General features: G+C 37.3%; 1 protein-coding gene across 23 annotated transcripts in view; it reads right to left on the reverse strand.

Annotated features, from left to right (window-relative positions):
• SUPT3H (SPT3 homolog, SAGA and STAGA complex component) overlaps positions 1–24,610 on the reverse strand; it is a 557,558-nt gene that overhangs the window by 85,690 nt on the left and 447,258 nt on the right. The window contains exon 11 of one of the 23 annotated variants that reach the window (XM_016955631.4): positions 10,526–10,596. The exons of the other annotated variants lie outside the window; for them this stretch is intronic. Coding sequence (XP_016811120.1) covers positions 10,549–10,596 — 48 coding nt within the window. The 3' untranslated portion in view covers positions 10,526–10,548. The remainder of the gene's footprint in view (positions 1–10,525; positions 10,597–24,610) is intronic. 23 annotated transcript variants of the gene reach the window in all.

The following is a 24,610-nucleotide window of genomic DNA, read 5'->3' on the forward strand; positions in this document are numbered from 1 at the left end:
AGAAGTTTAGAGAAAAAAGAATAAAAAGAAACAAACAAAGCCTCCAAGAAATATGGGACTACGTGAAAAGACCAAATCTACGTCTGATTGGTGTACCTGAAAGTGACAGGGAGAATGGAACGAAGTTGGAAAACACTCTGCAGGATATTATCCAGGAGAACTTCCCCAATCTAGCAAGGCAGGCCAACATTCAGATTCAGGAAACACAGAGAACACCACAAAGATACTCCTCGAGAAGAGCAACTCCAAGACACATAATTGTCAGATTCACCAAAGTTGAAATGAAGGAAAAAATGTTAAGGGCAGCCAGAGAGAAAGGTCGGGTTACCCACAAAGGGAAGCCCATCAGACTGACAGCTGATCTCTCGCCAGAAACTCTACAAGCCAGAAGAGAGTGGGGGCTAATATTCAACATTCTTAAAGAAAAGGATTTTCAACCCAGAATTTCATATCCAGCCAAACTAAGCTTCAGAAGTGAAGGAGAAATAAAATCCTTTACAGACAAGCAAATGCTGAGAGATTTTGTCACCACCAGGCCTGCCCTAAAAGAGCTCCTGAAGGAAGCACTAAACATGGAAAGGAACAACCGGTACCAGCCACTGCAAAATCATGCCAAATTGTAAAGACCATCGAGGCTAGGAAGAAACTGCATCAACCAACGAGCAAAATAACCAGCTAACATCATAATGACAGGATGAAATTCACACATAACAATATTAACCTTAAATGTAAATGGGCTAAATGCCCCAATTAAAAGACACAGACTGGCAAATTGGATAAAGAGTCATGATCCATCAGTGTGCTGTATTTAGGAAACCCATCTCATGTGCAGAGACACACAGACGCTCAAAATAAAGGGATGGAGGAAGATCTACCAAGCAAATGGAAAACAAAAAAAGGCAGGATTGCAGGGGTTGCAATCCTAGTCTCTGATAAAACAGACTTTAAACTTACAAAGATCAAAAGAGACAAAGAAGTCCATAACATAATGGTAAAGGGATCAATTCAACAAGAAGAGCTAACTATCCTAAATATATATGCACCCAAGACAGGAGCACCCAGATTCATAAAGCAAGTCCTTAGAGACCTACAAAGAGACTTAGACTCCCACACAATAATAATGGGAGACTTTAACACCCCACTGTCAATATTAGACACAGCAACGAGACAGAAAATTAACAAGGATATCCAGGAATTGAACTCAGCTCTGCACCAAGCTGACCTAATAGACATCTGCAGAACTCCCCACTGCAAATCAACAGAATATACATTCTTCTCAGCACCACATTGCACTTATTCCAAAATTGACCACATAGTTGGAAGCAAAACACTCCTCAGCAAATGCAAAAGAACAGAAATTATAACAAACTGTCTCTCAGACCACAGTGCAATCAAACTAGAACTCATGATTAAGAAACTCACTCAGAACTGCTCAACTACATGGAAACTGAACAACCTGCTCCTGAATGACTACTGGGTACATAATGAAATGAAGGCAGAAATAAAGATGTTCTTTGAAACCAACGAGAACAAAGACACAACATACCAGAATCTCTGGGACACATTCAAAGCAGTGTGTAGAGGGAAATTTATAGCACTAAATGCCCACAAGAGAAAGCAGGAAAGATCTAAAACTGACACCCTAACATCACAATTAAAAGAACTAGAGAAGCAAGAGCAAACAAATTCAAAAGCTAGCAAAAGGCAAGAAATAACTAAGATCAGAGCAGGACTGAAGGAGATAGAGACACAAAAAACCCTTCAAAAAATCAATGAATCCAGGAGCTGGTTTTTTGAAAAGATCAACAAAATTGATAGACCACTAGTAAGACTAATAAAGAAGAAAAGAGAGAAGAATCAAATAGACGAAATAAAAAATGATAAAGGGGATATTACCACTGATCCCACAGAAATACAAACTACCATCAGAGAATACTATAAACACCTCTACGCAAATAATCTAGAAAATCTAGAAGAAATGGATAAATTCCTGGACACATACACCCTCCCAAGACTAAACCAGGAAGAATTTGAATCTCTGAATAGACCAATAACAGGCTCTGAAATTGAGGCAATAATTAATAGCTTACCTACCAAAAAAGGTCCAGGACCAGATGGATTCGCAGCCGAATTCTACCAGAGGTACAAGGAGGAGCTGCTACCATTCCTTCTGAAAGTATTCCAATCAACCGAAAAAGAGGGAATCCTCCCTAACTCATTTTATGAGGCCAGCATCATCCTGATACCGAAGCCGGGCAGAGACACAACCAAAAAAGAGAATTTTAGACCAATATCTGTGATTAACATTGATGCAAAAATCCTCAATAAAATACTGGCAAACCGAATCCAGCAGCACATCAAAAAGCTTATCCACCATGATCAAGTGGGCTTCATCCCTGGGATGCAAGGCTGGTTCAACATACGAAAATCAATAAACGTAATCCAGCATATAAACAGAACCAATAGCAAAAAACCATGATTATCTCAATAGATGCAGAAAAGGCCTTTGACAAAATTCAACAGCCCTTCATCCTAAAAACTCTCAATAAATTAGGTATTGATAGGATGCATCTCACAATAATAAGAGCTATCTATGACAAACCCATAGCCAATATCATACTGAATGGGCAAAAACTGGAAGCATTCCCTTTGAAAACTGGCACAAGACAGGGATGCCCTCTCTCACCACTCCTATTCAACATAGTGTTGGAAGTTCTGGCCAGGGAGAAGGAAATAAAGGGTATTCAATTAGGAAAAGAGGAAGTCAAATTGTCCCTGTCTGCAGATGACATGATTGTATGTCTAGAAAACCCCATTGTCTCAGCCCCAAATCTCCTTAAGCTGATAAGCAACTTCAGCAAAGTCTCAGGATACAAAATCAACGTGCAAAAATCACAAGCATTCTTATACACCAATAACAGACAAACAGAGAGCCAAATCATGAGTGGACTCCCATTCACAACTGCTTCAAAGAGAATAAAATACCTAGGAATCCAACTTACAAGGGACATGAAGGACCTCTTCAAGGAGAAGTACAAACCACTGCTCAAAGAAATAAAAGAGGACACAAACAAATGGAAGAACACTCCATGCTCATGGATAGGAAGAATCAATATCATGAAAATGGCCATACTGCCCAAGGTAATTTATAGATTCAATGCCATCCCCATCAAGCTACCAATGACTTTCTTCACAGAATTGGAAAAAACTACTTTAAAGTTCATATGGAACCAAAAAAGAGCTTGCACCGCCAAGTCAATCCTAAGCCAAAAGAACAAAGTTGGAGGCATCACGCTACCTGACTTCAAACTATACTACAAGGCTACAGTAACTAAAACAGCATGGTACTGGTACCAAAACAGAGATACAGACCAATAGAACAGAACAGAGCCCTCAGAAATAATGCCACATATCTACAACCATCTGAACTTTGACAAACCTGACAAAAACAAGAAATGGGAAAATGATTCCCTGTTAAATTAATGGTGCTGGGAACACTGGCTGGCCATATGTAGAAAGCTGAAACTGGATCCCTTCCTTACACCTTATACAAAAATTAATTCAAGATGGATTAAAGACTTAAACGTTAGATCTAAAACCATAAAAACCCTAGAAGAAAACCTAGGCAATACCATTCAGGACATAGGCATGGGCAAGGACTTCATGTCTAAAACACCAAAAGCAATGGCAACAGAAGCCAAAATTGACAAATGGGATCTAATTAAACTAAAGAGCTTCTGCACAGCAAAAGAAACTACCATCAGAGTGAACAGGCAACCTACAAAATGAGAGAAAATTTTTGCAATCTACTCATCTGACAAAGGGCTAATATCCAGAATCTACAATGATCTCCAACAATTTACAAGAAAAAAACAAACAGCCCCATCAAAAAGTGGGCAAAGGATATGAACAGACACTTCTCAAAAGAAGACATTTATGCATCCGAAAGACACATGAAAAAATGCTCATCATCACTGGCCATCAGAGAAATGCAAATCAAAACCACAATGAGATACCATCTCACACCAGTTAGAATGGCAATCATTAAAAAGTCAGGAAACAACAGGTGCTGGAGAGGATGTGGAGAAATAGGAACACTTTTACACTGCTGGTGGGACTGTAAACTAGTTCAACCATTGTGGAGGTCAGTGTGGCGATTCCTCAGGGATCTTGAACTAGAAATACCATTTGACCCAGTCATCCCATTACTGGGTATATACCCAAAGGATTATAAATCATGTTGCTATAAAGACACATGCACTTGTATGTTTATTGCGGCACTATTCACAATAGCAAAGACTTGGAACCTACCCAAATGTCCAACCAACAATGATAGACTGGATTAAGAAAATGTGGCACATATACACCATGGAATACTATGCAGCCATAAAAAATGATGAGTGCATGTCCTTTGTAGGGACATGGATGAAGCTGGAAACCATCATTCTCAGCAAACTATCGCAAGGACAAAAAAACCAAACACCACATGTTCTCACTCACAGGTGGGAACTGAATAATGAGAACACATAGACACAGGAAGGGGAACATCACACACCGGGGCCTGTTGTGGGGTGAGGGGATGGGGGAGGGATAGCATTAGGACATATACCTAATGTTAAATGATGAGTTAATGGTTGCAGCACACCAACATGGCACATGTATACATATGTAACTAACCTGCACATTGTGCACATGTACCCTAAAACCTAAAGTATAATAAAACTATTTTAGTTATTTTGAAGAAATATAAAGCCATAACAAAAGCCATTATGCTTTTTACTCGAGTGTTAGTTAATGAATGCAAAGAGATTAGATAGTAGTATTTAATTAATGATGTTTATCTTCAGTATATTTAATATGAGTAATTTTTCACCTCCTTTACAGAGGAACAATGTTTATCGTTTAAAGGTGGGAAATGATGGCTAAGCCACCAAATCTATTTCACGATATTTGACTGCATTATGCATTGTACAATGGATTTCATTTTTCATGTAATATCTCAGTTTTCTTACCTATAAAACAAAAGCAGTGGCCGGGTGCGGTGGCTCATGCCTGTAATCGCAGCGCTTTTGGAGGTCGAGGTGGGCGGATCACGAGGTCAGGAGTTTGAGACCAGCCTGGCCAACATTGTGAAACCCGTCTCTAATAAAAATACAAAAAATTAGCCAGGCATGGTGGTGGGTGCCTATAATCCCAGTTACTTGGGAGGCTGAGGCAGGAGAATCGCTTAAACTTGGGAGGCAGAGGTTGCAGTGAGCCGAGACTGCGCCACTGCACTCCAACCTGGGCAACAGAGTGAGACTCCGTCTCAAAAAACAAACAAAAAAAATTCACAAGGGTTCCCAGTCTGTATTGTTTTATTATCTCAAAAGTTTAAATAAGATGTTCTCCTGCTATTGGCCATTGTTGTTTTTACTCTCAAATGCATTAGTACTTTTCCTGATGTACTTTGGAGGTTGACCCATGAATTTCATAGACTTTCTGCTGGAATTTAAGGGTGTCTGATTAGATGTGGAATGTAGACGGACACAACCTTCAAGTGATTAACGTCATTGTTTTCTTGCTGTGTCATTACCTTGATGATTAAGATACAATTCTTTTAAAAACCAAATGACACTGGTTATGTTTCTCAAATTAGAAAACTATTTGTTATTTTAAAGAAATATGAAGCCATAACAAAAACCATTATGTTTTTTACTCCAGAGTGTTAATGAATGCAGAGATTAGACAGTAGTATTTAATTAATGATGTTTATTTTCACTATATTTAATCCGAGTAATTTTTCACCTCCTTTACGGGGGAATAATGTTTATTGTTTAAAGGTGGGAAATGATGGTTAAGCCACCAAATCTATTTCACGATATTTGACTGTATTAGCATTGTACAATGGATTTCATTTTTTATGTAATGTCTCAGTTTTCTTACCTATAAAATAAAAGCAGTGGCCGGGCATGGTAACTCATGCCTGTAATCCCGACACTTTGGGAGGCTGAGACGGGCGGATCACCTGAGGTGGGGAGTTCAAGACTAGGCTGGCCAACATGGTGAGACCCTATCTCTACTAAAAATACAAAAAGTTAACCAGGCATGGTGGTACACACCTGTAATCCCAGCTACTTGGGAGGCTGAGGCAGGAGAGTTGCTTGAACCTGGGAGGCAGAGGTTGCAGTGAGCCCAGATCATGCCACTGCACTACAGCCTGGGCAACACAGTGAGACTCTGTCTCAAAAAAGGTAAACAGTAAAATTATTATACTCTAATTTGTATGTGGTTGTTACAGGCATTATTGTTTTGGAAGGTGATATTTTTCATCTTGTACACAACATGGCTGTCTCCATTTTGTGAGATGCTGACTTCACAGGCTTTCAAAATTTCTGATTTGCTAAAAATATTAGTAATGAATGTTTATCTATATTTTCCTCAATGTTAAGTTAAAGAAAAAGAAAAACAAAACTTGCTTAGTTACTTTCTGAAGATAAGTTTTGATGATGTGGCTCTGACTATGGTAAAGTAAGGAACTGTGGAGGACCAAAGAGCCAGGAGAACTTGAAAGAGTAGCAAGAAATAACCAAATCTGCTGAAATCCATTTCATTGACCTTCTCAAGGAAAAAATTTTAACAACTCCCCATGTGTCCAAAGAATTTAATTTTAACCAGTGCAAAAATGTAGCAAGATTTTTAGAAATTACTTTTTCTTTTTTTTTTTTTTGAGATGGAGTCTCGCTCTGTCACTCAGGCTGGAGTGCAGTGGAGCTATCTGAGCTCACTGCAAGCTCTGCCTCCTGGGTTCACATCATTCTCCTGCCTCAGCCTCCCAAGTAGCTGGGACTACAGGCGCCCACCACCATGCCCGGCTAATTTTTTGTAATTTTAGTAGAGACGGGGTTTTACCGTGTTAGCCAGGATGGTCTCAATCTCCTGACCTCGTGATCCGCCCACCTAGGACTCCCAAAGTGTTGGGATTACAGGCATAAGCCACCGCGCCTGGCCAGAAATACCATTTTTAAAAGCTAGACACTGGGCACTGAATCTCAATTCTAAACAGAAAAGACATACTACACATGAATTCATGGAACTTGCCTGGCTGCCAAAAATTTGCTATTTCACACTGGTACTATGGGGAAAGTATTTAAGAGAACTGCCAACTACGCAATCTAGCTTCCTAAATTAGACCCATTCCATGTGTAAAGGAAAGTCACCTTTACACCCCAGAAAGTCTTCACTGCAAGCCAACTTTGTGCCTAGCACTATGCAAAGAACTGTGGAAAGGTAGGTATATATAATTCCTGACATATCAGACATCTAGGCCACTAAAATATCTGAGTACAAACTAAAAAAAAAATATTGAAATATTTGGTTTATAGAAGTACTCACTGGTTCAGCCTTACTCTGAGCTAATATTGTCTCTAAAATTTTAATAAATAGGTAATACTGGAAAATTGGTTTAGAAACTCCAAATTATAGCATAGGGAAATATTAAATAATAAGCTTTCATCTATCTCCTCAGCAACAACTACTTTTATGATTTTCATGTGTCCTTCCAGATAATTCTATGTATATACTAGCATATATATGTATACACATATAGCTATAAAAATATATCTTTAATTACTCCCTTAATATAAATAACACTATGTATCTTTCTGCTGCTCTATACCTAAGAGGTGTGTGTGTGTGTGTGCGTGTGTGTGTGTGTGTGTGTGGTTACTAACATATTTTGGGAATTTTTTCTATATCATATGCTAAACTTGCTATCCATATTTGGGTGTATTTCTGATCTTTCTAGGCTGCTCAATTTATCTATTTATGTATTAACATCAAATTGAATTACTGTAGCTTTGTAATGTTTTGATATTGGGCCTAGTTAATTAATAACTCCCTCCCTAATTATACTTTTCAAGAAATTTCCTGGCTCTTCTTATATATTTCATTTTCTATATGAAATTCTGGATCACCTATTTGTCCTTTCCCCAACCTCTGATTTTGATTTTTAAAAATTGGGATCAGAAGTGCTACATCTTTAAGCTCACACTTATCCTATAAAATGCTCAGATTAAGTCTTAACCATGTAGCATACTAATATATAACAATTATCTTGAATTTTATAGTTATCTAGAATTTTCCTATGTACGAAGACTGTTCACTTTTATTATCTCCTTTAACCTTTTCAACCACTATGGCACCATGCAGGGGCCTGTTTTTTGACTCTCACATTACAGATGGAGAGAGGCGCATGGACTTGTCCTCAAGGCCTGTAGGTAAGGGCTCTGACACCTAGCTCAGGCCCAGGGCTCTTCCCATTATACCAAAGGCTGAGGGCATTACGAGTCTTCAGGAAACATTTTCAAAATAGGGAATGCTACCATTTTAGAAATGTTGGCAGGCTATCAAATTTTCAAACTTTAAATGAAGTTTAAAACACAGTAATACTGGCATGAATACAGTGAAATGAGAACTCTCACGAATTGCTGGTGGGAGAGTAAACTAGCATAGCGCTTTTGGAAAGTATTTGGACAATACATACCAAAAGTCTTAAAGTGTTTCAGAGGAAGAAGAAAATTGCTACTGGGATTTCTGGGCTGCAGTTCCCTCTGCTCATGAACCCACTTCCCTTGCTCCAGTTGGGCCTATTTCCCCACTGTCTTCTGAGTCCTGTAATCATGCTCAACTCTCTACCGGTCTGTAGAACCTCCCTTCCCCTATCTTCTCCTTCTCTCTTTTCCCCTACACCTTGGACCTTCAGGCTGGCAAGGTGTCACTGAAACCTGACCTTCCATGTTTCCCAACATTTCCCATTAGCTCCAGATCCTTACATGTCATGCCTTCATTCCCAGTCTCTTATCTTCTCCCAAGGTTTCTCTACTGCGTATCTTGCTGGTGGAGAAAATTGTTTACTATATTCCTTTCATTTTTATTTCAGAATTAATAACCATTGTTCTCATTTTCCAATTAAATGACAAAATTAAAACTTTTTCAAACAATGCACATCCCCTTACTTACTTCATGGGATTTAAGTAACTTTTCCAGAAATAACAACAAAATAAACCCCAAAATGATAAGACAGTCACTGAAATACTTTTCTCTGAATAATATGCCTTTATCTACAATGACCAGAAAATATTATCTAAAGAAATTAAGATTGTGAATCTTCTTCATAATTAGGCAAATATTTTCATTTCCTTTTTCTAATTTCTCTTTGATTTAGAAAATGTACTTTCTTTCAAATTAAAAAAAAAAAAAGGGGGGCCAGGCATGGTGGCTCACACCTGTAACCCCAGCACTTTATGAGGCCGAGGAGGGTGGATCACTCGAGGTCAGGAGTTCAAGACCAGCCTGGCCAACATGGTGAAACCCCATCTTCACTAAAAAATACAAAAATTAGCCAGGTATGATGGCAGGTGCCTATACTCCCAGCCACTCGGGAGGCTTAGGCAGGAGAACCATTTGAACCTGGGAGGCAGAGGTTGCAATGAGCCGAGATCATGCCACCGCACTCCAGCCTGGGCAACAGAGTGAGACTCCATCTCAAAAAAAAAAAAAAAAGTAGCTTCTTTTATAAATGAAATAGTCTAACTTAGATATAATTGTTTTTGATGAGTTTTTTTTTAAAGCTATTGCTAACACTATTGGTAAGCTTTTGCTAACATTATTATCCATAGCAAGTAACTATTGATAGCACAATTCAAAATTGATTTCATTTTCCTCCAAAAAGGCTTTGAGAATCTTCTGTTGTTCTCTTTTAGTGCATCTTCTTTTGTCTTAGAATTAATCACTTAAATTTTTTAGTCAGCATTCCCACCACATGTTTGACAGTGGTTGCAAGGTCAAATTTGGTATATATTTAATTAGGATGTTTTTTCCTTTGGGCAGATTCAGAAAATATCATAACTATCTTCCAAATTGTTCCAAAGAATGTCACTGTTATTGACACAACTCCTAGCAATACATTCAAAAGACGATGCATTACTTACGGCATAAAAAATACTTCTGGAATTTATGCCAAAATTCTGGCATGTATACCTTTTCTTTTGTCAGCTGTATTAGTACCATCATGATGGTCTTGCCCTTCAGATGATTTTAAATTTTTAAAATAAAGCTGCAATTTTTAGTATAATTTTTTGAAAATTTAATGGACTCTTACTAAATATTTCTATTTTAAAGAAGGTATTCACAATTCTAATGTCTACTATCCATATAGTTGCCAATATAAGGAATGACTATTACATTTCATGCACTTTACATCTAGGCCTAAATACGTACCAGTGTAAGGGTAATACGAATCGTTACTGTTTTTCAGCTAACATTTGCAACTGCTGTGGATACTGTGTTAATTTGTGAGCATATTTGGAACCTTGAATTAGAACATGGAGAGAGGCAAGAAAACTGATGCTTGGCACCACTAGGAAACAATGCTTCCTTATGCCAGAAACTATTGCATTCATACCCAGAGAAAGGCTTTGATGAGTTAATTTCCTTTCCCTCTTAAATAAAAGCTCTGCAGCTCAAATCTTCCCCTTGCTCTTACTTAAGCAGTGTCTGTCTACGAAGTCATGGCAGCACAATCCACAGAACTTCATGGAATTCAGCAGCAGTTTCCTTTGGAGGCAGGGGGTGATAAAATATATATAACAAAATTTGTCATTTTAACAATTTTTAAATGTACAAGTCAGTGGCATTAACTACATTAATAATATTGTACAAGCATCATCTACTTTTTCATCATCCCGAACAGAAGCTCTGTGCCCATTAAGCAATAATTCCTCCTCTTCCCCCACTGCTGTAGCTTCTAATCTACTTTCTGCCTGTGTGAATTTGCTCATTCTAGATATTTCCAGTAAGTGGGATCATACAGTATTTGTCCTTTTGTGTCTGACTTATTTCACTTAGCATAATATTTTCAAGGTTTATCCACGTTGTAGCACGTATCAGAACCTCACTCCTTTTTACGGCTGAATAATATTTCATTGTATGTATATACTATGTTTTGCATCCCCATTCATCATCAGTTGCCTCTTATTCAGGACACAGTGTAAGAGATGTGGAGAAGTGGAACCTGAACAATGTTTGTGATAGGAGATACTCTCTATACTGTGGGACCTGGGGCAGGAGTCCTGCCTGGTCTGAGAGCAGTAGTGCTGCCCCACAAGAATCACTGGCAGAGATTCTTGATTATTCCAGTTGTTGTTCCCTTTACCTCTGGATTCCTAAAGCACCTAGAACCAATGATGTGAAGTTTAACACTTATCTACAGAATGAGTTACTATTGCCCTCCTTACAATTAAATGTAAAGTCTCTTTTTGTTCTCAGCTGTTGGTAGTTGATACAGAAGGAAATGAACACTGGCTCTGAATGTGGCAGTTACTGTGCTAGGTGAGGAGGCACCATAGATGTTCAGTTTCTTCCCCTTCTCTCTTCTCCAATGTCTAATATTGCACTGACAATACACTAGGAATTCAAAATTATTGTCGATTCATTGATTGGAAAATGCCTTCTTCCCAAGAAAATGTGTGAAATACTTGACTCTCATTCTTCTTTGTTCATCAGAAAAACTGATTTCCCTGGCCAGTAAGAAGAGGCAAACCAAAGCTTACCCCTCAGGAAAAAGAGGCTTCAGAGAATTGCATTTCCTGATTGTAGATGGGAGAGGGGATTTCTTCTCCCTTTCTTCCCAAGGCTCATCTCTATCTGCATAATGGAGTCGAATCATCATCCTTCCAGTTGACAGTCTACATTAGGACACATTTCTTTGCATTATTTTTTCTTTGCTACAATGCTGAGAATTCTTCTCTTTTTCCCAAGGAAAGCAGAGTCACAGCATGCCTGTGTTTATCATTGGCTTTTATTTGGCATAATTAAAACAAAAAAAGATGAATTCTCCTCCAGTCAGGAAACATGTGAAGCCCCATCTTCAACTTGCAGCTGTCTAGCTTTTTTATTTAGCCATATAGCACAAAATATTTTATGTTGGGAATTTCTTAACAGGATGAGAGAAGGGCTCCTCATTAAGAACGTAGACAACTACAGTCTGCATGGGAACCTGATGCATTTAATGGCTGCATGTGAATTTGTTATCCAAGAAGAGAACATAACTTCCAAATTTGAAAACAAGACGTCTAGACTCTTTTCTTAATTGATGACTACACATAAAAATGTATCATAAAAATGTGTGTGCAACTCTACAAAAGCATCCCACTAACAAAAGCACTTTTATCAGAAAAATTAGGTTGTGTCTATGAGAACACACATTCATCTAACAAATAGATGCATCTTACTATCCATATTATTCTGCTACTTGGGGTTCTTCAAATTTTGTTTTCCAAGTAGTTATTTTTGGTATCTAAAATTTTTCAGACAAAAGCTTCCTAAATGGATAGTGATGATTCGGTGCCACCCCTATCATATAGTTTCATGTGTAACTTGTGATTTTCATAACAAATGTTTATCAACTATCAACTTGAGTCCTCATTAAATATTTTCTATTTAATAGCTCATAAAAGTCACATGAGTAAAATCTGCCTTCATCAAGTACCATTACAAAGAATAATATTCTATTATATAATATTCTATCCAGAACCTAATAGTTAGGCATTGCTCCTTTGAATACATTTTTTAAAAAAATTGCTGTCAAGAACAAATAGGTAGACAGAATGGACTTCTGTGATAAAAGTAACCATGAAGATTAAATGTTTTATACATATTACCTAGTCAACTAAAAGCCACTTTTGCAAAATGATTAAAGAGTTTTATCAGTGAAGTTAAAAGATAATCCTCAGAGGCTTAAAATTGACAGCAAAGTTCTTTCTTGTTGGTTATGTGGAGCTTTGCTCCTCAGTGCTGAATGAGGTGCAGAGTGCAAAGGTCAATTAAACAGGCATTTATTAGCTCCAATTATAGTTCCAGCATGGTGCTAGGAGCTCAGCTTCATACTTTTCCCAGTATGGTTAGGGTAGTACATAACTACCCACTGAACATATTATTTCAAAACAGGTATTACTCATGAGGTAGCTTGGGCATTATTTTGCCTTGGATTCATGAGGAATCAATGATCAATCCTGGACAGTAATAATCAAACAATCTTATGATTTCTTTTGGCTGCCCTGCAGTTACCCATATACAAATTAATCATAGGTAATGAAGTGTACATTTATATAAGGCACATTAAGTTTGAGGGGCCTAAAACTGATTAGGGAGATTAAAATTGGACTCTATCAGGTGGCTGTTGTCTCTTCAGACCATCATTCTGTACACTTGTCCATCCATTCATCAATCTTTTATGTTGAGCTACAAATAAACAAAAAGTATTGTCCTTTGCTGAGAGAGGAACCCAAGATGATTAAGATGCAGTCCTTTGGTCTACCTGAGGATACAGGTCCTCACCAGGTGTGGATCAGATCAGGAAATACGATGTATCTTGGAGCAAGTGGGTCAAAGCTTAGGACTAGATCCAAAAGGAGAAAACAGTTCAAACAACGTCAAGGAAGTAAGAAAGAGATGAGATCTGGACTCTTACTACCATGCCCTGTATCACCAGGAATTCCCCGGGCACATATCTATCTAAATCTGAACATCCAATTCTTTCTCCTTACCTTACCTCTAAAGAAAGTATGAGTGCTAAGAAGCCATCTTGGGATAAAAGTAAAGAGAGTGGCAAAATTCTCCCAACTGAATGCATGAGAAATACTGCTACCAAAATTTGGAAGGGCCTCAGAGAGTTTGTTCATATAACATTACACATTTTTCTTTCCACTGGGGAGAAAGAAACACTTTCAACTTAGGTTTGAAGAAAAGTATGTAACTATCAGATGCTAAGATAACCTGGCGACCAAGATTTCACAATTAAATTCTTAGGAAATTTCTGGAACTGTATACATTCTCATCTGTCTTGAAGAATTTACGGTTCTGCTGAAATAGACTAAGAGAATAAACCAAAGATCATACTAGTTACCATAAACCAAAAATAAAGTTCTAAGGCCCCCCAACCATCTGAATGGACTTTCTCCTTGGCCAGTGCACTCTAAAATTTAACCTGAAAGACTAGTTCATGCCATGATGGGAAGTGGGGGTTGGACATGCCACATTATACCCTCCAGCATTAACATCAACACAGACCTTAAGTCTGATAAGAAACATTTACACTCTATTCTCTCTGAAGTCTGCTACCTGGAGGCTTCATCTGCATGATAAAATTTTTGGTCTCCACAACCTCTTATTGTAACTCAGACATTCATTTCTATTGATAATAACTCAACCAATTGCCAATCAGAAAAATTTTAAATCTACCTATAACATGGAAGCTCCTGACCCCTCCCCACTTCAAGGTGTCCCGCCTTTCTGGACCAGACCAATAAATGTACTTGATTGATGTCTCATGTCTCCCTAAAATGTAAAAAACCAAGCTGCACCCCAACCACCTTGGACATATGTTCTCAGGACCTCCCAAGGGCTGCATCATGGGCCATGGTTACTCATATTTGGCTCAGAATAAATCTTTTCAAATATTTTACAGAGTTTGACTCTTTTCGTCAACATTATCAACTCAAAGTGTTACTGCTGAACAATTTTGTTGAATTATAGATTTTCTCATCTAGATGTTTGAAACGTTAAATTTTCACAGGTGTACAAAGACATATTTTAAGAGATGACAATGACTCTACACTAGTAGAAGTTTAGGAATCAGTAAAAGCAGAAGTAGGAACTATTTCTGGGTGAGGATCCTTTCCTGATGCTCAAGCTGGAAACTTATCAATAAAGCCAATTCACAATACACTGCATCTTTCATTTTTTTCTTCCAATCTAAAGCTTCCAACTTCAGTAAGCTCTCATTCCTGGAAATGATTTTGGTAGTTACTTTTTGGAACCCACAATTTCTGTAGATCCTCATCTTTTTACCATACCCTTACTGCCTCTAAGCCTTATTCCCCATATGTGGTCAGTAATGCCATGGACACTGGGAAGTAAAATGGTACTCAGAATGGGTCTGTTTGCCCACACAAGGGCAAACATGCAGGGCAGGAAAGGAGTCCAGCATTCGTGGATCTCAAGATATTCTGAAAGGTTTTGGTATAGAGAACATATTATTACTAACTGAAAATGGACATAGAAACATTAGGGAATTTTTTGAAGGCTACAAAGAAAGCCAATTATGGCTCTGGGTCTCTGTCTCACACTCAAATGTCAGGCTGGGCTTCCCTTTGTGATTCTCTGAAGGGTACTATTGGCAAACTAGCATTGTAATCTACATTTAAATTCTAATATGATAATAATGATTTTTAAATACTGCATTTCTTTAAGCATGTTCTAGGTTAAGCACAGTGCTAGAAGCTTTGAAGTATTATTACTGACACTTATTAAAAGTTGCTAATTTGGGGGCTAGGCACAGAGGCTCATGTCTGTAATTTCCAAGTACTTTGGGAGGCTGAGGCAGCTGGATCGCTTGAGTTCAGGAGTTCAAGGCCGTGGGTAATACGGTGAGACCTTGTCTCTACAAAAAACAAACAAACAAACAAACAAACAAAACTACTTGAGCATGACAGTATACATCTGTAGTCCCAGCTATTTGGGAGGCTGAGGCGGGAGGATTGTTTGAGCCTGGGAGGTTGAGGCTGCAGTGAGCCAGGGTTGCACCACTGCATTCCAGCCTGGGTAACAGAGTGAGACCCTGTCTCAAAAAGAAAAAAAAAAATTGCTAATTTTAACAAATCACAAAACTGACTCAGGCAAGTTGTCTGACTCAAAAGCCCTTGAAAAACCATCAAAGACAGTAGAATGTTAACTGGTCATTTACGTAAAATAGTATTCATTAAATTTTTGGTTCATTTAGGATAATCATTTTAAATGAGACTGTATTTGAGACTGTATACACATACATATACATGTTTACACACATATACGTACAATATATGTACATTCTATCTAAAAGATCATATATGTGTGTACATATATGTTTTGAAAAGTCAAACTGACATATTAATGGAAACAGTGCTTACATCTCTGGTAGTGATTTTCTATTAGCAGCAGCCCTACACATGCTGCGTCTCTGAACAGCATGTCAGTGCCATGACTGTCTAAACATGCAAATATGACTGACACACTCTTGAGACAGCTTTCACCTTGGTAGAGCACAGGGAGCACCACATAAATTTTCAGGAGTATAAATGAAGCCTCATGAGTCTTTTAGAATAAATACCTCCAGGCTAGGTGGGACCACAGCCAAGCAGCCTAGAAGTTCTATCCTTGCTTACAATAGTTTGTGAACTATGATACTGAGAGCTGTGTAATCCAAGTATTTTAAATACTTCCACACCATTTCCAGTACAATCATGGAAATTTAAAAATACTCCTCTATCATCATATATTATACAGAAAAAAACCAGTTCTTTGCAAAGCTGGCTTAAGTGAGATATTTGAGTACTTAAAACCTACTTTAAAATTTCTATCAGTAATGCCATGCTCTATCAGCACAATGTTGGCTTCCTCATTAGCAAATTCACTCTAAGTAAATTCACTGGGGGTAATCTAGTGATACAGCTGGTAACCTGTGACATTAAGTTAAATGACCAGTGTATCTCTAGAAAATTAGTTCAAAATGATGCATCATTTTGTCAAAAGCTCTTAGGAATTAGCTAAGATCTCTCTTTAGAAATATGAATCCCCTTGAAACCACTCCCACAAATAGCCAACATTTTAAGTAACTGCTAAGCCACCTGGTTTTCTCCAAGAAACATCATGAAACTCACAAGTTAGTAAAGTTTTGGAAAGCCTACAAAATCCCTATTTTTCTGACAAAGTTTACATATTTTGTTTCAGTGACTTTATTTCCCCTTTTCTGAGAATTAAAAAGTCCCCACATCAGATTTATAGTTCAAGGTACAGACTTATTTGCAAAAGAAGGACTTGTAAGTAGATGCCAAAGAACACTTCTTCATCACTTTAGTCTGGACTTGGCACAGAGTTTCAGATGGTATTCATTTGGAATAAAGAGATCGATGATGTACCTTGTCCAATCCTCCTTTATAAGTGACTTTACTAGAAGTGGGTAAGGGCATAAAAATATAAATTCATCTGACTGTAGGCAACCAAAAACATACCAACTCATCTTGGAGTAATTTAACCAATAAGATGATTTAGAGGACAGTTCAGTGGCACCATTTTTGGAAGGCAAAAGCTTAGCAGAAGGAACATAAATCAAAGGTGACTGGCAGGTAAAGGATATATGCTGCAATCAGCCAAACCATGTGCACACTGGCACAAATTCAATAAGATCATTTATAAAATTTTTAAGGCAGAAGTACACAAAAGGGGGTCTGGTGCTAACTAAATCCACAGATAGCTTACATGCCACTGAAATAAACACTTCCAGATGCGGGTGTACAAAAACCTTTCACAGAAAGAAATGTTTTCTTTCATAAATCTGAAGGAGGGACACTTAGCAGGGAAGGGCAAAAATGCCTGAAATTGAGCCTGAGCTTCTTACAGACTGGAAGTGCTTGTTGAGGTGGAATGATTGTATGGGTGATGATGAACCTACATAGCAAGTCTCCTTTAGAAGCATCACTACAATCAGTAAGGCTGGATTTCTGTTAAATTGTACAAAAAGCGCTAACTCATCATTTCATAAATCCTATAAAATCTGGTGTGTAAGTTAGTGCTGCTTTCATTACGTTCCTTACAGTTTCTTTTTCAGGGGGCGTGGAAGAGCAATGACAGAGACGATAGCTTCTCACAGAGATAAAAGCTGCTAATCAAAGTTTAGGAAAATAATGCTTTGGATCTTACCCAAAGCTATTGCAGGCATGGCTTTAATGAAGGAAAAAAAAGTCAAAACCTGGTTAGATTAGGCGTCTTCTAAGAATGCATGACCAAATTCATTAACGGTTTAGAAAGTCAATTTGTTCATCAAAACAGCATAATATGTGGGACTTTCTGGTCGTATATACAAACACTCCCAGAAGTTCAAACAGAAAGCTATAGTGTCTTTTTTTTTTTTTTTTTAAAGTTTAGATGACTTCTGCTTTGAGCTACCCCCACCCTTAACCAGGATATCCCCCTGAAATTAGTTTCCCTGGTGAATCTTTAAATTTAATGCAAGTTCTTCATTAAGTATATGAGCACTGAATTTAGTCTCGCGAACATTTCTAATTGTCTGTTCTATGCATTAGCCAAATTGTAAACTTGCTATTTTTTTATTCTTCTCTCACTCAGGGTCTTATTCTACTTATTCTATACGGCAAATATATCTTGAATACATTTTGTCTTCTCTGGTCTCACGCCATTACCTCAGAAGACGCTCTTTTAGCCTCTCGCCTGCAATATTGCAGTGCCACCTAATTTGTTTCTTTGCCTATTATATCCCCTCACACCAGTCTCTTCTCAACACAATCACTTCTTTTTCTTTTTTCTTTTTTTTTTTGAGACGCAGTCTTGCTCTGTTGCCCAGGGTGGAGTGCAGTGGCATGATCTCAGCTCACAACGACCTCCGCCTCCCAGGTTCAGGCGATTCTCCTGCCTCAGCCTCCCGAGTAGCTGGGATTACAGGCGCATGCCACCACACCCGGCTAATTTTTTGTATTTTTAGTAAAGACAGGGTTTCACTGTGTTAGCCAGGATGGTCTCCATCTCCTGACCTCGTTATCCACCCACCTCGGCCTCCCAAAGTGCTGGGATTACAGGCATGAGTCACTGTGCCCAACCCACAGTCACTTATATTTTTCTACAACACAGAGCTGTTCATATTAATATTTTGCTTAAAAAAATCTGAAATAGCTCCTTAATGACTATGTCTGTTGTTTAAAAGAAAATTTCCCACTGGGTGTGGTGGCTCACATCTGTAATCCCAGCACTTTGGGAGGCCAAGGCAGGAGGATTGCTTGAGGCCAGGAGTTAGAGACCAGTCTGGGCAAGAGAGCGAGACCCCATCTCTCCAAAAAGTTTTAAAAAATTAGCCAGGCATGGTGGTGCATAACTACTTGGGAGCCTGAGGTACGAGGATTACTTGAGCCTGGGAGATGGAGGCTGCAGTGAGCTATTACTGCACTACTGCGTCACAGCCTGGGTGATAGAATGGGACCTTGTTTCTTTCAAAAAAAAAAAAAAAAAAAGACAGAAAAGGAAAAAGAAATTTAAGAGACAAAAATTTGTATAACTAGAGAAAACACTATTATTTGTGGGAAATCCATAATGTATTTTGGCAGAACAGTTTGCTAACTGCTGCCCTAAATCATAAAGTCTGGGCAATGATAGACTGGATTAAGAAAATGTGGCACATATACACCATGGAATACTATGCAGCCATAAAAAATGATGAGTTCATGTCCTTTGTAGGGACATGGATGAAACTGGAAACCATCATTCTCAGTAAACTATCGCAAGAACAAAAAACCAAACACCGCATATTCTCACTCATAGGTGGGAATTGAACAATGAGATCACATGGACACAGGAAGGGGAATATCACACTCTGGGGACCGTGGTCGGGAGGGGGGAGGGGGGAGGGATAGCATTGGGAGATATACCTAATGCTAGATGACGAGTTAGTGGGTGCAGCGCACCAGCATGGCACACGTATACATATGTAACTAACCTGCACAATGTGCACATGTACCCGAAAACTTAAAGTATAATAAAAAAAAAGTGACTTTATTAAAGGTTTATTTTATGCTATGTTATAAATACCTGAAATTATTTACATTTTTCTCTGTGGCATTTACTTTCAAATCTACTTTCTTTATCTTAATATGATTTTTCAGATACATGGGTTTCTCCCAGAACTGTAAAATTCCTGCTACGGGAATTCCTCTCTCTAAACTTGGTGTCTAACCACCACTTAATGGATACGTGAATAAATGAATGAATAAATTTATTTTAAGAGTTGAAAAAAAAATAAATAAAAGTCCTTCTCAAAATGGCATCACTTTATCTTTGATGCTTCATCTCATCTCAACGTACTCCAGATCCAGTTCCTCATCTTTGCCTGAACAGCCATGCTACTTTCATACATCTATTTTATTTTTCATTTTATTCCCGCTCCTCTGTGTGCTTGTATTGTCTTTTCAAAATCACTACTCATTCCCTTCCCCTCTGTTTTATAAAGTCAAATATTAAACACCCTAAAAGTTTTCCTTCACTTCCTCAGGCAGATTGTGCCATCCTTTCACTGTATCTAAGGCACTGTCCCTCTTTTAGTTACAACATCAGTCACATGGCACTGCTTATTTATTCACCTCCTTTGCTATATTTGGATAACTGGTTTCTTATCTCCATACACCATACCTCCCTCCCAATATATTTCTAACACAATGTTTGGCACATGCTTATTGAATAAATGCAGATATCAAAGCTATAAGATCTCAGGACACATGTGGATGTTAATAATGGTCACATGTAGTTCAGTTGTACAGATACGGATTCTTGTCCATACTCAAAAATCAAGTGCTGTCCTTTGTATGCGAAGTGTGCTTTCATTCTATCAGGAAGGCATGTACTTTGGATTGTTTTTCTAGCAGTGGTGGGTGACAGATTGACTCATAGCAGTACACAGTCTTGCCCTGCCTCCTTAATTTTTTATTTTAACCATTTGCAAGCTGGTTGTGTGAACGATAGACATTGTTTGCCATCAAAAATTAAGGCAAAGTTAGGTCACCAACATGAAGATCAACCCCTAATACTTTCTTCTTTAGACAGTGGCTTCAGAGAAAAGCACAGTGTAGAAACCAAGCTAGCTCTCTTTTCTTTTTTCTCTTTCTCTTTTGAACACCAAAACCCTGCTTGGATGAGAAATATTTGTCAACTATAACTCATTTACTTGTTAGGATCTTACCTAATTAGTCTCGAATACAGGTATGGGTTTTTGGGTTAGATCAGGAATATAGAGTAAAATCAGAGCCAGAAATGTAGGCTCTAACGTCTCTACTGGAAACTGTAAAATCTACACAAGTATTTGAATTGGATTGACAGAAATCTGTAGGCCAGGCTGTGAACTTCTGCAGCCAGAAAGTCAACTCAAATACTCCCTCCCTGCTATTTCCACCAGAAAGGCACAGCAGCCCAACTGTCACCTTGAATGCGCCTGGGCAAACTCAGAGCCTGACACTGGGCTCTGTCCTCATGACCTCTGCCAACTAATCAGTCAAAATATTTCCTGATTTAGAGAGCATACTCCACTTATTGGGCATATGCCCAGAGCTGCGAGTGCACTCTAATCAGGTGGGAGAACCTATCCAGGTGCCAGGGCAAAAATTAACATCTGACTGACATATGGACTATGAATTTTCTCTTCTCGCATCCTGGAGTCATGCAGAGGCAGTATGTGGGGGTGGGAGATTTGATCTGTGCATACATAGCCTAGGGGATTTGGTTTAAATCAAATCATAATTAAAACACTGGTTAGGAAAACAAGGCATAATTATTTTTTTCCTGCACATTTTAACTAACTTGCATATAGTCTTAAATATATGTTGGGCGCAATAAGAGTAAGGTATCAGTTTCATTTTTGAAAGGTGCAAATTTCCTATTTAAAACAATCCACTTATTATGTTCTGGGATTAACTTTGCAGCTACATCAGTAAATTAAAGGACATTTCAATATTTAAGAAATCACCAAAAAGTAAATCACCTACAGTTCAACAGGCTCTCATCACAGGTATTTGGAGGGGATTTTTTTGTCACACTATCAATAAAAGAGTATACAAATGCTTCACTTAAACAAAACACACTTATGAATGTTAGATGTTTCTGGCAATAGTAAATAAATAATCTATTTCAATAGAACTGATATTTTTCTAATATTCAACTAATTTGTATATAAAATACTTAAAAAATGAAAATAATATTTTTGCTAGGTCAACATGAGCAACTTAATGTACTGAAAGAGTCATCTATCTGAGTATTTATAATCTTCTTGTTTCTTCATAGACTTTAAAGAAGTTTCTTGCCATTTTTACAGCACAATTTTAAAATTTAGAAATAGCTCAACTTAGTTTAGTTCCTCCTGGCTAATCCTTGTGCTGCTTTCATGAATTCATGAGTTAAAAGAATCCTGTAATTTTTTTTAAAGACATATTTTCCTTTTCAGAGTCACTCCAAGGATTTTCTTCATTCGATTTCCATTCCTCCAGAAGACTGCAAAAACCCAGAAACTATAACAACATTTAAACCTCAAGATTTAGTCCTTTTAGAATATTCCACTCAAAAGGTTTCTATTTGGTATAAATTACCCCTTTCCTTGCACTCATGATCAAATTCTTCCTCTATTCCTCAAGATATAGTATACCTGTTATAACAAAAATAGATTAATTTCTTGAAGTACTACCAATTTAAAAAGACTTTGAAATATATAAACTTGGAGAAAATACAGAGGGATGATTAAGACTGTCATCTTTCATTGCTGCTTTATGTCCCCCATTAGAGAAAAGTGATTTGCTTTTCCAGACTATGTTCCTGAAAATTCTAGGATTCTTTGGAATATTCTAGGGTCTCCATAGATGTTTGGTTTGAATGTCTATCACAATTTTTGTGCTACTCCAAATAAAGGTTATGTCATCCACTGTTTTATATTTGAACTTTTCATAATTGTTCTGTTGATTAGTAAGTTATGTCTTGGAATTTAGGTTTTGTTTTTGATATTTAAAGCAGCCCAAATATACTCTGTATAAAATTGTGCAAGTAAGTCTATCACCTCAGGATGTATGTCCTGTGCTGAACTAAATTTGAGGTGTTTACTAATAATACAAAGTGAAAGCGGGAAAGAGTAAAATGTGTTTGAACAGTCACTGTATACCACAGAGACAAACATTAGTTATTGGCAATACCAGGATTTTTCAAAACAGAACTGAATAATTTCTTATAAACAAATGTACTGGCTGCCCCAAGGTAAGATACTGCTGCAGAGAGTTTAAATGAGATAAGATCTCTCTTCCCTTCTCCCCACATCTGCCTGCTGATTAAAAAAAACAAAAAACAAAAAAAATTAAACAATTTTATAATATAACATGATCGTACCAACTCCAGTTGGCAATGTAGAATCATGATGTTATGCTTACAATAGTGGAAAATGAAGTTCACCAAATATGGTTTCAATAGACGAAGCAAAATAAATTTAACTCTCAAACTTCAATAAATATTTGTCAGAGAAGGATCCTCAGATGACGGAGATTTTCTTTGTGACATCTTTAAGTAGCTTACAGTGTTTTAAGATTCATTTAAAAATATTTTCCAGAAAACCATGAAGAATTATGCTGGATAAGAAATCCAAAAATTGATTCCCTCTAAACACTTTCCAGTTTAGAAATAGAAGCACGTGCCAGATATTGTTAGTGAAACAACTTTCAAACAAATAATTTTTACTATTTCTTTTGCACCAAGACTATTGCAGGCCTGTATAGCACATTATTAAAAACGGCTGTATTTTGAATCAAACTCTTTTCAATGTTGTGCAATTAAAAATATACAAAAATAAAGTGGACATTAATGGATATAATATTCCAACTGTCATCCATAACTTTGACTTCAAAATACACCTATACTTACTGAATGAAATTTTAAGAGTGGATCTTCCTTACACAAATACAGACTTAATACCTCTTGGAATACTTGTCTTCTACAGAATTTAGTTTAGGAAATGCTGTAGTTTTAGAATAAAACCACTGAAAGAGTTAAGAATACAGGTCAACCAATAAAGAAAAAGTTTAATGGGTAGGATTAGTAAGAATTTATTGAAGCCTATGGTACCAGTAAGCTACAGAGTATTTAGCTGCTGTACACAGAAAAGGTTCTGGTGATTAAAATTCAAAGTAGTTAAATTAAATGTTTCATATCTTTCTGGGAAATACTCACTTACAGGTTATTCTTACATGATAAATATGCTACATGTTAATTTTTTTCCTTAGGATCAGTGGCCTACAGTTTTAAACATATGTTTGGGTTCCAATCTGTAATAATAGATTTAGTACTCTCAAAAAATTTATTATGAAAATTTTCACTTCCAGTAAAAACACATATAATTTATTTCTACCCAATTTCTACTTGGTATTTAGATTTGAAAATTATTCTAATATTTTGTGACATTTAATTTTCCAGGTTGAACACATAAGATGCAGACAAACCTAATGTGCTCATGACATAAATATTTGCAAATATGAAATTCTAGATCAAAATGATCAAAACAATCTGCCATGCCACTTTTGTTTTTAAAAGTTCAATGTGAAGAATTCTTTAAAAATTTTTCATATTTTCGATCCTTATTAGTCCATTATGAACATCCCTAAACTAATGATATGAAAACATCTCTAGTACCCTCTAATAAATTTACATCAAAGTAAATGGGCACAGTAATCTGAGAGTCAGGAGGCTGGATTCTAGGGTTAGTTCTGTCATGCACTTGCAAAGTGTCTTTGGGTACATCACAAAGCTTCTCAGAGGTCCAGACTAACTGGCTAGCTCAAGTCCTCTCCAGTAAAGACTAGAGATTTGTTTCTACAGATGCACTTAAGGTATTATTCAGGTTAATGACCATGCTTAAATGAGCAATTTTATTGTCTCACTATTCTAGTTCAATAGAAAGTTACCTGATAACATGGCAAGTTCAGAGGGTTAACATTTTTCTACTGTGAATATC

The sequence above is a fragment of the Pan troglodytes genome, chromosome 5 (genome assembly GCF_028858775.2).
Source record: "Pan troglodytes isolate AG18354 chromosome 5, NHGRI_mPanTro3-v2.0_pri, whole genome shotgun sequence".
Taxonomy (NCBI): Eukaryota; Metazoa; Chordata; class Mammalia; order Primates; family Hominidae; genus Pan; species Pan troglodytes.